The sequence below is a fragment of the Canis lupus genome, chromosome 25 (assembly GCF_048164855.1).
Source record: "Canis lupus baileyi chromosome 25, mCanLup2.hap1, whole genome shotgun sequence".
Classification (NCBI taxonomy): Eukaryota; Metazoa; Chordata; class Mammalia; order Carnivora; family Canidae; genus Canis; species Canis lupus.
Window position 1 is genome coordinate 40,589,525 of NC_132862.1, and position 13,985 is coordinate 40,603,509.

General features: G+C 34.3%; 1 protein-coding gene across 7 annotated transcripts in view; it reads left to right on the forward strand.

Annotated features, from left to right (window-relative positions):
• The window catches only part of AKAP3 (A-kinase anchoring protein 3), a 62,390-nt gene that overhangs the window by 2,336 nt on the left and 46,069 nt on the right, over positions 1-13,985 (forward strand). For all 7 annotated transcript variants that reach the window (XR_012017802.1, XR_012017801.1, XM_072799284.1 and 4 more), the window contains 2 exons: positions 2,792-2,899; positions 5,427-5,522. Coding sequence is in view for 5 of the 7 variants with exons in the window: in XM_072799284.1 (XP_072655385.1) it covers positions 5,427-5,522 (96 nt within the window). In the remaining 2 variants the exon portion in view is untranslated. The remainder of the gene's footprint in view (positions 1-2,791; positions 2,900-5,426; positions 5,523-13,985) is intronic.

Here is a 13,985-nt window from a genome sequence, read left to right on the forward strand (position 1 = left end):
TCCAGTGGGCTGATAAAACAGCCCATTTTCTGAGCCGCTGTGGTTAGGAAAATTCAGTGACAAATGATGGTTAACTTTTAATATTTAACCCAGCCTCCCTCTTTGCACAATTTTGATTTTATATCAGAATCTTCTGGAAATAAATGAGCCTCTCCCTCAGTAGCATTGCAGCTAAACGTACCATCTTTGCTGCTGAAATTTTCATTTTGTTGCAGATTTGACCAGATCTCCTTGGCCATCCTTTTGGGATTATGAGGGGATCTTATTTCCCACTTCCCAACTTGATGATGAGACTGGAAGCTTAACTACCTGCTGACTTCTCTTCATTGTGTAGCTATTCCAAACGTCGTGTCTTTTTCTCCAGTGCTCAAAAAACAAAATTAGACTGATATACCACTGAGTCCTGATTCTCATCTACTTTCATCCCCTCTACTGTTATTTCTGAAGCCTTGGCTAGACAACAGAGACCTTGGAAAAGGCAGACTATATATAGCCATGTGAAGAAAGTGTATGTATTTATGGGGCACCAGAGGAAGAAGCTAAAGGAAAGTGAAAATGGAGGAGATTGACAGAGAGGCTTAACAGTGAACGGTATCACCAGAGGAAAAGACATGCACACCCTTCTAATCTTTATTTAAACAAAATAGACTGTGACTGATGTCAGCAATAATTACATTTATTGAGTGTTACAATGTGCCAAGCACTTAGAGGAAGGGAATGAGAGAGAAAAAGAGAATGGATTTAATTGAATATATTCTTTCTTTTTAAAACCAGTAATAAAATTTGGTTCAATTAACTTTAAAACCTGATCAGACATGTATCAACCCTACAAAAGCTTCATTTATGTTGCCTGTAATTTGGGCTTTTCTGTGACTTTAAGAATCTTGAGTAAACAGAAGCCTCTTGCTTATGACGGATATAGGAGAAAACTGTTTTGAGATAGAGCTATGGTCTGAAGTACAGCAGCCATAACCAAATCCCTGTGTTATGCCCTCTCTGGCTGCCATTCGCCATTTGCACTCCTCAATTATTGCTGAGGTCTCAACCACATTCGCACTTTTAGGGAGTATTCCCTCTATGGGCCACAGGATCCTTCTATTGGCCATAGAAAAATTTCATAGCTTTTGGGATGTTAACTTGCAGAGCTGCAATATGTAAAGGAATATATCCAATGTTTTTAACACTCCCTTTCTGGGCCTTAGTTTCCTAGTCTGTAAAATGAGGATGTTAGAATAAATGGTTTCTAGGGTCCATTTATCTATACATTGTATAGAATTGGCTTTCTTTCCTCATCAAATTTAATAGATAATACAATGCATCCTTTTTCTTTTGTATTTTCTACCCTAACTCCAGGATATTATTCACCAACTTTGGACTTAAGATATTTATGAATCTGTTCATTGGCTCCATTAAACTCTAGATTTTCCTTCCCTCTTTTTCATTTTATTATGGGAAATGTATACAGAGTTAGAAGTCTCAATATCATTACCATCAAAGATATTTAAGTACCTCATAGAAATATAATTATCCAGGACAATTTAGGGAGTTTAAAGTCTGAAATAAGTTTCATGGATGCAGATAAAAATGCAGAAGATATAGTAAGTAGAATGAAACATTAGTACACATAATTGGAAATGTTTGCTGGATATACATGACTAAAAGATGTACTTTCTGTTTGTGAAAGAAGTACAAGAGCACTCTTGAAATATTGACTTATTTGTATTATTGGGATGGGAAGGTCTTTAATAAATCATTGAATAAATACTAATAGCTTGGCTATGTCTCTAGGGTGAACTTATATCCAATAGGAATTAAGCTTCAGGAAAGACTGAATGTGTGGCTTACCACCATAGCAAACTGGAGCAAACCATTTTTTGGTTCTTCTCAGATTCTCCTACTTAAGAAAGAAAAATTTACACTATCTGGAATTAGAAATAGGCAGTATTCCTGTATTCACTCTTTCAGCAGATAATTATTAAACACCAACTTTAAGACACTAGTTACTATGAGGGTTAACAAGATGAGTAAGAAAAGGCATCTGCCCTCAGAAAGCCATCTAATTAAAGAGATGAAATATTTGTGATCAGTTAAAGGACTAGATGGAATGTTGAAGCAAAATAAGATGAAAATGTTGGAGAAGTAATCACATTCAGTTAGGTACCTAGAAAATATTTCATAGATGGGGTAGGTAAGCTTTGTCCTGAGCTATCAAGCAAGGGTGGGATTTAGAGAGACATTACTAGTGGGCTGTGTGGGTATGCCAGTGTGAAAGTACAATGCCCTTGTGTCTTCTATTTAAATGTCTTAGAAGAGGAAGCATAAGGAAGATCTTTGATCTGGAAGCTAGAGCTAACATTAACTATAAATTCCCTTCACAACATGAAGATGTATATTTCTCTCAAGTCCCCAAAAGAATATTTACAAAGTGCTTTGAGATCCATGAATTCAGGACACTTATTCTTCATTCTAGCTACTTATTTTCTGATTTCTTAGTCAAGAAGTTTGAAAGTAAGCTAAATACTTTTAGTCTTGTCATTGTTAAATAAGCCTATATATCACTGATTTGGAAGTGGAGAATAACAATAGTCATTTCAGAAAGTGTTGGCCGGAAGATGGAGCCTTTTTTTTTGTCACCTTGGAACCATCAGACTGTACCCAGAATAAGATCTGGACTTTAAATTTGAATGTCATTTTGTGCTCATGACATGTGAAAAATAGTATTACTTGGTAATAAAAACAATAGGGTTCACATGTAAAATTAGTCATTTTTATTTGTGTCTTTCCATTGCAGATCCCTTATATTTCATGGCAGGAGGGGTGGGTAAATTTAGGAATAGTGAAGACAACAACAAATTAATCAAGAGCTTTCCTCATATCTCAGAACCTGTCCTCAGTAAGAGTAAGTCATCACATAATTTCCTTACTTTTGTATGTAATCTTTCTTGATTTTTAATTGCAATATATAGCTTAAATAAGTCAGGAGGTCCTGTTGATTTTGTTGTTTTCTATTAGAAGTAGTTCAATAAGATAAAATATCAGTGGAGATTGAAAGGTAAGCTTCTGGCTTTCACTTGTTCTGTCAACAATTCAGAGCAAACTGTTTCCAAGTTTCCTCATTCTCTGTCCAAGTAATAATAGCATCCATTCCTTTATTCATGGTAATGACTCAAACATAAGAATATTAGCATATATGAGTGGCTGAGAGCAATAAAGGACTTCATAGACATTAAGAACCCCTCGTTATGGTTTAAAATAACTATTAAAATGGATAGCAAAGAATGTTAGAAAATTTTTAAGGAAAAGAATAAATAAAAATAAATCTGGAGCTGGCAAGTTGTTCTCAGAGAGAATCCCTAGGCCCGGGGATTCTGATTCTTATGTAGATGTACATTAGAATCACCCAGGATGCTTTTATGAAATTCAATGCCTAAGTCTCCCCACCCCAAAACCATTGAAGATTCTTTGGGAGGTAGTATCGCAGATTCAGTACCTTTAAACAGTTCTCCATCTAATCAGGGAGGAAAACCCTCTACGTATCCAGGGAAACTATTGTATTACAACGTCAGGAAGAGTAAGAGAAACGGTATCCCTAATCTGAGTTAGTGATTGGGTGTGAAAACAGGTACAAATCCTTGTGGGAGCAAAGGACCAGTAGCTCTTAAAAGGTCTTCTATTTTCTGTTTAGTAATTATTTGTAATATTCTATATAACAAAAATAATAAATCCATTTATAAATAAGCTTAAATAATTTGTGTAATCTGTATTTGATTTGTGTTGGTTTTATTTTGAGGGAGGATGTCAACCCCCCCCCAAAGTCTTTTAACACAAATATTTCCAATTAACCAGATATTCAACCCTTAATAATGCTTAACTTACTTCAAGTAATTTTTTATAAAATGCATTTTCACTGTAAAAAAATAAGATAAACTTTTGGACTTTACTGTAACAGTTTAAAACAATTTATAGCAATTTTATTTTTTTACTATTTTATTTATCTATTTGAGAGAGAGAGAGAGAGAGAGAGAGAGAGAGCACGAGGTGGGGGAAAGCGCTGAGGGAGAAGGAGAAGCATACTCCCTGGTAAGCAGGGAGCCTGATTTGTAGCTTAATCCCAGGACCCTTGGATCATGACCTGAGCCACATGTAGACACTTAACTGACTGAGCCACCCAGGCGCCCCATAACAATTTTAAATAAATGTTTTATTTTGTTCAAATCAAGTATATATATCTTATATGTAATGTATATATTATATATAAAGCATACATATATATACTTTTTAAAGATATTTACATTAGAAGGGAAAATTTGGCCATCTTATTCCACCTTGTTGAGAAGTATAGATGTAAGCAAAGTTTATAATGAAAGAAAGGAACTTCAATGTAATGGTAATGGAACTCTGACATGGAAAAAGAGGTCAAAGAGAAGCTTCTCATACTTGTAGATTATCAGTGGACAAATATTATAATAATTAGCCATGTTTTCAAGGACTACCAAATAAGATGCCATGCTATGGAAAGTGAACAAGACTAGGGTCAAAGTTATAGGAATAGGGGATGTTATGCTAAATTTTGAGGTGAGCAAAAAGCAAGTAAAAGCAATTCTTTCACTGAAAAGAGACAATAAATAAAAGAAGAAAGTGGTAGCAGCTAGAGGGAGGCTTGGAGTAGGAGAAGACAACTAAAATGATTATCAGTTTTCTAGTTTGGAAGATTAGCTAGATGGCAGTGCCATTACTGAGATTAAGGAGTAGAGCACAGTACTGGGAGGATTGAACAATCAACATCAACAAAGCATCCACACAAAGGTCCATTGGATAGTGCATGTGGCATCCCTTTTCTCTTGGCATCCAGAGTTTGGCTGATCCATAGAGACTAAGAATTTCCCCAAGATCCTTGGCTATTTGGAGAGGGACTGGTCTTAAGGAGAAGCTTCTAAGACTTGTGGCTAATATAAGTTAAGTTAGTGCTCTAGAAATAAATGAAAATGAAGCATATAATACTTTAAAAGACAAGAATAGGCAGGGAAAATACAAATTAATTCTATTTTGATCATATTGAGTTTTGAGTGTCTACTGAAAATCCAGGATATGGAAAGGCTGTCAAGCAAGGACACATAGAGCAGGGCAGGGCTTCATAGGTTCATTTATGAACAAATCATATTAAGTACCTCTAGCATATAACAGGCATTGGCCTCAGTACTAGAGATAAATATATTTAAGAAATCTTCCTGCAGTGAAGAACTGGGAATGAAGAGATCTTCATTCTCAGTAGGTAGGTTGAAGTAGCTCTTGGGACAGGACTCTACTGAAAGCATTGCTCCTGTTTTCTACATCTCAGCCATTTGCCTTATTTCTCCTTACTTTCATGTAACTTGTCCCTTTGATGACCATTTCTCTTTCTCTCTTTTATTTTTTTATACTTCCAGATGTCAGATAAGGTTGACTGGTTACAAAGCCAAAATGGAGTATGCAAAGTTGATGTCTATTCACCTGGAGACAGCCAACTCCAGGACTGGAAAATGGTAAGCATCCATCTCTTTATAAATACTCATTTAGGAATAAATGGAGTACCATTAAGAGTAGGCTTATGCTCTTCACCACCACTGCCTACCTCTTATTTTTGAAGGTGAAATTCTTGGGGAAAAACACAAACTCCTCTAGACCAAAAAATTCCTATTCATATTGTTTTGGAGGCAAAATTCTATAATATTATAATTTCATAGAAGAAATCTAATTAATGCAAAACCTATATATTACAGCTGTAAATTTTTTTAAATTTTCAAACAGAAAGGGATTGGATTTCAAATAGAAATGTTACAAAGTTCATAGAAACTATTTTTTAAAATGTAAGGTACCTCAAAATTCTCAGAACTATAAGCTCTCATCTAAGTAACATTATCATTCTGCCTTCATCATTCAACAAACATTTATTAAGTGCTTAGTATCAGGCACTGTAAGTCAGGGTCCAGTCAGAAGATGGAGATCATAGCACACAATTTGATATTAAAAATTTTAGTGAAAGATAGTTAACAAGTTAACTACTAAACACTGTAAGACCCTGAGAGTTTCAGAAGTAGCAAATATAGAGAGCAGCTACTACCCCTAGGTTGCAAGAGAGTGAACAGGAAGAGACTAAGAACTCACAGTAGTTACCTCTCCTTCAGCCAAGGTGGCTTCAGATTTCTTTGGAGAGAGTATGGCTTGCCATAGGACGACTAGCCTGCTGGGGCAGAAGATGCTTGCCAGAGGGTGCAAGTGCACTAGAAGTGCGGCATCTCTCCAGTGCCCTCTACTAACAAAGCCAGTTGCCAAAGAAGAAATGTTTAGAGGGGTCCAGTTCCAATGTCACAGAGCAAGGCAAAGAAAGGTGGACTTTCTGTTGAGAGACAGTCATGGATGACTGGCGTAGACCCTGTGCTAAGTCCTAGAGTCAGAGATGTAAAAACAAATTAGACAGAATTCTTTTTTTTAGAATCTCATAATCTAATGAAATCACTATGGTAATTCCCATCCTTACTATTATTATTTATCAAACACCTATTTGCATACAATGTTCTATTTATACCCATCTCCTATTTTCCAAAATCTATTTGATCTGTCTTATGTAGCCTAAGAGAGATAATACTATCAAACCTACATAAGACATTAAGATGTATAGATAATAAATATCCAATTATTCTAGAGTAAGTACCAACCAAAACAGCTGCTATTAGATCTTTTGTTTACCTCTGCTCTTTCATGTAGAAAAATAAAAGATAGATGAATTTCAATACTAAATAAAATTTAAAAAGTCATGATTTTTCATTAAGGGAGGAGCACTCTGGAGAATAAAAAAAAGAAAAAGAAACAATTAATGCCCTCATAGACCTTACAATTAATTTGGGAAAATAAAAAATATAAATATAATCTAAAAATTAGCCTAATTATAAGAAGTTCATGATAATTTGCCGAGTGAGTTTTCTGGCAATAATTGGATTAGGTGTTTAAAGTACAGATCAAAGTGGGAAGTGGTCAGGGAAAATTTCATAAAGTGTATTTAACAGAGCTAGAGGTGAAGAATAGGATGGTAGGTATATGTGTTGACTTCAAACTAAGGTACTGGAGCAGAAGATGGCTGAGAAGAGAAAATTAAACTTTTTTTTTTTTTTTTTTTTTTTATTTTATTTTTTTATTTTATTTTTTTTTCTTTTCCTTTTTTTTTTTTTTTTATTGGTGTTCAATTTACTAACATACAGAATAACACCCAGTGTTGGGGAATATAAACTTTTTTTATATTCTCCTTCATGGATGTGAAAATTTTCCCTGGCCTTAATTAAGAAAGATTCAGAAATCATTTGGCATCCACCTTCTCCAGCTGCCTTTGATACTACTGTATAAGAAGAGAGGTAAAGTTTGCAAGAAGGGAATGGGGTTTGGAAGAGATGGGATGTTTGTAGACTGCACTGATAAAAAAGCACATGTGGTTAGCCTTTCATTAACCACTTTTGCAAAATCCTCCTGGGTCAAGTGGAATAATGGACATAAGGTGCATACTTTCTAGATTTAAAAAATGTAAACGGGCAATAAAAACCTAAAAACACAGAAGACTAACACAGCTCTTTATACTCCATCATAAAACTGTGTGCTATGCTATATCTTTTTAATGCTCTGGGAAAAGAATCAAAAAAGATAAAAGAATAAGCCCCACATCTGCATTATGAGAAGACTTTCATATACATGTTATAGCCCAATTACAGAAACATACCTATTTGCAGAATGTTTTTATAGAAACTGTAGGTGAAACCTGGTAGAAAGAATTTCTTAGTCTCATCTTCCTAGATATGCCTATCTTTAAATAAGTGGGTAATATTAAGGGATAATTTTCAAAAAAAAAAGTACAAAATCCAGACTCTCAATCAGATACGAAAATGAACACATGTTAAGGATTTTATTTAACTCATTAATGAGGAGACTGGTGAGGTGTTACAACCAGTTCAAAGAAGAATTTAAAAAGAGATGTATTACAGATCAGGAATATTAAAATGAATGTACAAGTAGAGGCAAAACTAGCCTCTTTTACAGTGGGGAAGGGAAGGGAGCTGAACCCCTACAAACAGAATTTACATGTCTACAGATATGAAGAATTATTCTGCATTGTTGTCAATTATCTACAGCTAACAGTTGTAAAATACTTCCCATAGATTCAAAATCTGATTATGTGGGAGGCTGTAAACAATGCTTAGTCTATAAATTGTAGACTATAGACAATGCATTATTTTCTATTGGAGCATGATTTTTTTTTTCTCTACAGTTACCTCCATTTCAATAAATCTCAAAATAAGGTGATTTTGATAACAAAATCAGGCTAATATCTTCAGACTTAGTCAGTTATTTACATAGATAAACCAGATAGGCCATAGCAACCAGATAGGCCTTAAGTTTGCTTTACTGGAAGTTTTCATAACGAAGCTCTGGTTGAACTTTTTTTTAAAGGCTTCCATTATTTGCTATCCTGAGACTAGGAAGATGAGACTAAGAAATTCTTTCTACCAGGTTTCACCTACATTTTCTATAAAAACAAGAATGTATACCACTGGGATTCCCTGAAACCATTGTTCCTAAATACAGTTAAGTTATACTAATAAAAACTTTTAGGCAAAGTACTTTTCATTTTTCTATTTCATTAAAAAAAATGTGGGGAAGGCGAAGTATATAATTAAAAAAAAAAAGAGAGAGAGAGTAAGGTATAATTGTGAACTGTTATACACCAGCTAAAGTGCAGACTGGCAGACAACTTTCTATAGCCATATAAATCCCTTCATAACCAAGTGGCAGAAATGGACATATTTATTAACAGACCAAAAGATATAGCCTCTCTATCACAATAAAAAAATAATAAGCAAAAAAAAACCCGTAAGAATCAAAAGCATATAACCTATTTTTAATCATCAGTGTTTCAATATTCTACCTTACTTAGAAATTATCAAAATATCCAATGAATATCCATTAAATAGCAGTGTTTTAAGTTACATAAAGATGCTGAAAATTTACCATCAAGCCAACAATACTATAAAATATAATAACTTGAAATAAAATTTTTTAGAATAATACCCAAGTTGAATAAACACAAATATATATTTTTCATGATCTTAAACATAAAGTAGAAGTAATATTAGCTTGCTGGATTTGTATAACCTGTATAAGTTTATGAAGAGCATATCAAAGTAAAAAGTGCATACTCACATTATACTTCATACTGATAAATCATAAAGGACAGCTAGCTGTTTTTATTAAATCAAAATTATTAAACTTACCTTGTTTGCCAAAGGTTATCCTAACTTATGTGACCTTAAGCTCCTAAAATTTTTCTGGATTAGGTTCTTTAAGCGTACTTTACCAGTCAGAAAAAGATCCTTTATTTAAGGGACTTTATAATCTAATTTGGTATCATATGGAAGTAGGAAGATATTATTGTTTACATTTAATGTTTTTCTGAATGACAAATACTGATAGCTTATAGCCTCAATTCTAAACTTTCAGCCATTAGATTCAAATGTCCAGTTTTCAACAACAATCACAAAGGAACAGGAAAAGTGTGACTCACTCAAAGGAAAAAGTAGGCCAACAGAAATTGTGTCTGAAAAAGACCTGATGATGGCAGATCCACTAGACATAGACTACAAAACAACTGTCTTGGGATTTCTGGGTGGCTTAGTCAGTTAAGTGTCTGCCTTCAGCTCAGGTCATGGACCCAGGTTATGAAATTGAGCTCTGTGTCAGGCTTCTGGCTTCTCCCTCTCCCTCTGCCCCTCCTCCCCCATTAATGCTTTCTCTTGCACTCTCTCTCTCTCTCAAATAAATAAAGAAAAAACATATTAAAAAGCAAAATGAACGATTGTCTTAAAGATGTTCAAAGAAATAAATATGGAGAAAGTAAAAAAAAAGTGTATGAACAAAATAGATATATCAATAAAGAGGTAGAAAACCTAGAGTAACCTAAAAGAAATTCTGTAGATGAAAAGTATAATAACTGAAATGAAAATTTCACTGAAGGGATTTGGAGGCAGATTTGAGCAGGCAGAGGAAGGAATCAGCAAACTTGAAAATAGAACCATGGAAATTATCAACTCTAAGGAACAAAGAGAAGAGATTGAGGAAAAGTGAACACAGAACCAAAGGGGCCTGCGGGACACCATCAAGCAAACATACATTGTGGGAACCTCAGTAGGAGAAGAGAAAGAGAAAGGGCAGAGAGAATATTTGAAGAAATAATGGCTTAAAGCTTTGCAAATCCGATGAGAGACATGAATATAAATATCCAAGAAGTTCAACAAACTCCAACAAAGACGAACTCAAAGATAACCATGCTGAGACACATTATAATCAAACTTTCAAAAAACAAGGATGAATGGAATATTAGTAGAAGTTTTTGATACTTCCATGTCTGAACCACAAAAGTCTCCCATTCAGTTCTCAGTGATCTTGATTGTTCCTTATACACTTGAAGAATAGGTTTTGAGGCCCTAGGGGAGAGTAAAACCATGCAAAAGCAGAGCCTAGGTCCCTGAGTTACTGCAAAGAAAGCTTCTTATTGAATGTCCTCTCTAAACAAAGTGATTGAGAAATACTCCTGTTTCCTTATACCACTAGTACTTCAGGGGTTATCTGACTTAAAACTAGCATTATCCCAAATAATATATTTTGCTTGTGTCATCTTGCTGCCAGAAATGCCCACTTTGTTATATCTATCAAATGTTTAGAACTCCATCTCAAATGCCACTGCTTTTTCTAGTTATCCACCCAAAGCTATATGTCCCTTTTGTAACATTAAACATCTTTTTATTATTTTATAGCACCAATCACATAGTATTTAGTAATATCTGTGTTCATATTTCATCTCTACAGTAGACTTTATGTTTCTAGAAGGCAAAGATCATATTTCTTTTATCTTTATATGTCCCACAATATCTAATAGAGTGTATTGTATACAGATACTATATATATATATTGAATTATGCAGGTGGTTTGTGTTACACATTACCTCCCCTAAATCCCTAAATCACTTCTTCAGTAGAGGACCATCAGGTTGGTCCTCCTGGTGGATAGTTTGTATATTTGAACCTGATTTTCCATTTCTTGAATGCAGTCTCTGCTCTGACCTGACCACCTTTTCTCTGTCTCTTTCTCAGACATGCTTATAGGCAGCTTTCTTTCCTAAAACTTCTTCTGAAGGCTAAATTATGTCCATATAGAATTTCCCATTTGTTACTGATCTTTGGTTCAGAAAAACAATTTTTTAAAAAATTCATCACAGGAATTCAGAAAGTAGTTTCCCCACAACTCCCACCTGGTCTGATAGGAATGAATCACAGTACACATCCCTAGCCATACTGTCTTCCAGCATTTCTCTTCTCCAGAGCACCACTCTCCCATGCATGGGAAGTCAAGTTTTATTCCTAATACTCTGACAGATGGTTAAGTGTGTTTCACTGCATTACTCTAAAAATCAAGCTTATTGACTTTTCTTACTCTTCTCTTACCTCTTCTGAAATTTAACCTTAATTTGAAATGTTTGAGCAGTATTATCTTATATACACACTCTAAGAGTACAAATTTTTGTGCATATTATCTCATTTAATACTAATTGCAACTACATGATGAAATTATTAAAACTAATAATAATTACCATATGATCCAGGAAGTCCACTTCAAGTGTATATCTGAAGGAAACAAAATCACTATTTCAAAGAGATATCTATACCCTATGTTTATTGCAGCATTATTCACAATAGCCAAGACATAAAAGCAACATAAGTGTCCATCCATGGATGAATGAATAAAAAAAATGTGTATATACACAATAGAATATTATCCAGCCATAAATAGAAGGAAGTCTTGCCATTTGCAATAGCATAGATGGATCTAGAGGGTGTTAAGCTAAGTGAAATAAGTCAGACAGAGAAAGACAAATACCATATGATCCCACTTACGTGTGGAAACTTAAAAAATAAAACTCACAGATACAGAGAACAGATGGGTGGTGTGAGAGTGAGCAAAATGGGTGAAGAGAGTCAAAAGGTATAAACTTGCAGCTATAAAATAAATAAGTCCTGGGGATTTAATGTACAGCATACTGACCACAGTTAATTATACTGTATTGTATATCGGATGTTGCAAAGAAAGTAGATCTTAAGCATTCTTATCACAAGAAAATTAATTTTGAACTATGGGTGGTGAAGGATGTTAACTAGACTTATTGTGATAATTTTGCAATATACACAAATATTGAATCACTATATTGCCCATTTGAAACTAATACAATTTTATGTCAATTAAATCTCAATAAAAAATAATAAACTTTCAGCATGCATCAAAAGTAATCACAGAAACACAAGACTCCCCTGTCCAGAAATCAAAGAGCTCTTCTTCCAAGTGGGCACAAAATTCTTAATTACTTTGAGGTTGAGATGGGCAAAAAATACTAGCAAAACAAACTTTCCATTGTTTTACCCAACAGAGAATAGATCTCTATAAACAATTAGTCCATTAAAGAGATCACTGCCACCAATGACTATTAGCCCTAAAGGAACAAAAATGAAAAGCCAATGCAAAATTAATACAGAGGAAAATTAAAACTAGAAAAAAAACATAATATCTGCAAAGTTCTATTGCCACCTTAGATTCACTTCTGAGGTCAAAGAAAAAGAATGCATGCACTTCCCTCAGGATGACATTTACCTCTGTTAGGTGAATCTATTGGACATCTTGGCAAAGACTTCAAAAACTGTTAAAAGATCATTTTTAGAGAAGGATGAAATAATGACTTTCATACATGTATAAAAATAAACTCATGGTGGGGCTCAGACTGGGTGCCTCAGTCCTTTAAGTGTCAGACTCTTGATCTCAGATCTTGACCTCATGGTCATTAGCTCAAGACTCGTGTTGGGCTCCATGCTGGATGTGGAGCCTGCTTTTAAATAACTTTTAATTAACTAACTAATTAATTAAAATAACATGGTAAAGATTTTAATGATTAACAAGGAACTGGTGGGATTCAAAGGAGAATTAAAGAAAAAAACCACATATTATAGGTCAGGAATATTGAAGTGAATGTGCAAATGGAGGCAAAACACAGTGGAACCTTCTCTGGTCAGAATTAACATGTATAAACAAGAATTATACTGCAATTGCTATCCATTATCTACAAGATTGTAACATAGCTTCAAGAGAATCAGAATCAGAAAATGTGGAAGGCTGTGCTATAGCTTATGCATAGTTTTCCACTGAAGTATGAAATTTCCCTAAAGTAGCTATTATTCAAATTAGGAGAACCATTTAAAAGGACTTTGCCCCAAACACCATGGCCCACAGACAGGTTAAACCAGCCCCATAGCAGACTGGCGAAACTGCTTTTCTCTGCTTTCCAAGTCATCAAAACATAGCAGTGTACTGCAGGTGTGGAGAACCAATTCTAGAGTCAGAACTGGATTTGAATACTAAACTCCATCATGTGGAGGCTATGAGATACTAGCCAATTTATGTAACCTAAGCTACAGTTTGCTCACCTATGAAACCAAAACAATACCTCTCCTGCAGTCTGTATATGAGGAGGAAGTGAAATAATGTGTGTAAAGCACTCAGCACAGTGCCTGGCAAACACAGGTATTTAAGAAATAGTAACTAGTAACTTATGTGACACTTGGTAGTTAAAATACCAAATTATTCTTTAAAAATTGGCAATACTTGTAGTCATTCCTAGATAGACATTACTCTAATAATCACAGTGCTCCTTTACATTTGATAGTAAATAGGACATTTTCACTTCTTATTCTGGTCTATGTTCAGATGAAAATTATAAATTGCAATGGGGAAATATATAAATATGTACATGTGCTTATCACAGCTAGTGTCCATTAAAGAATCTATATTCATTCAAAACTAATAATTGTCCAGATATTAACTCATTAATTATAAATTAGATTGTTCAGTTAAGTGATATCAAATAG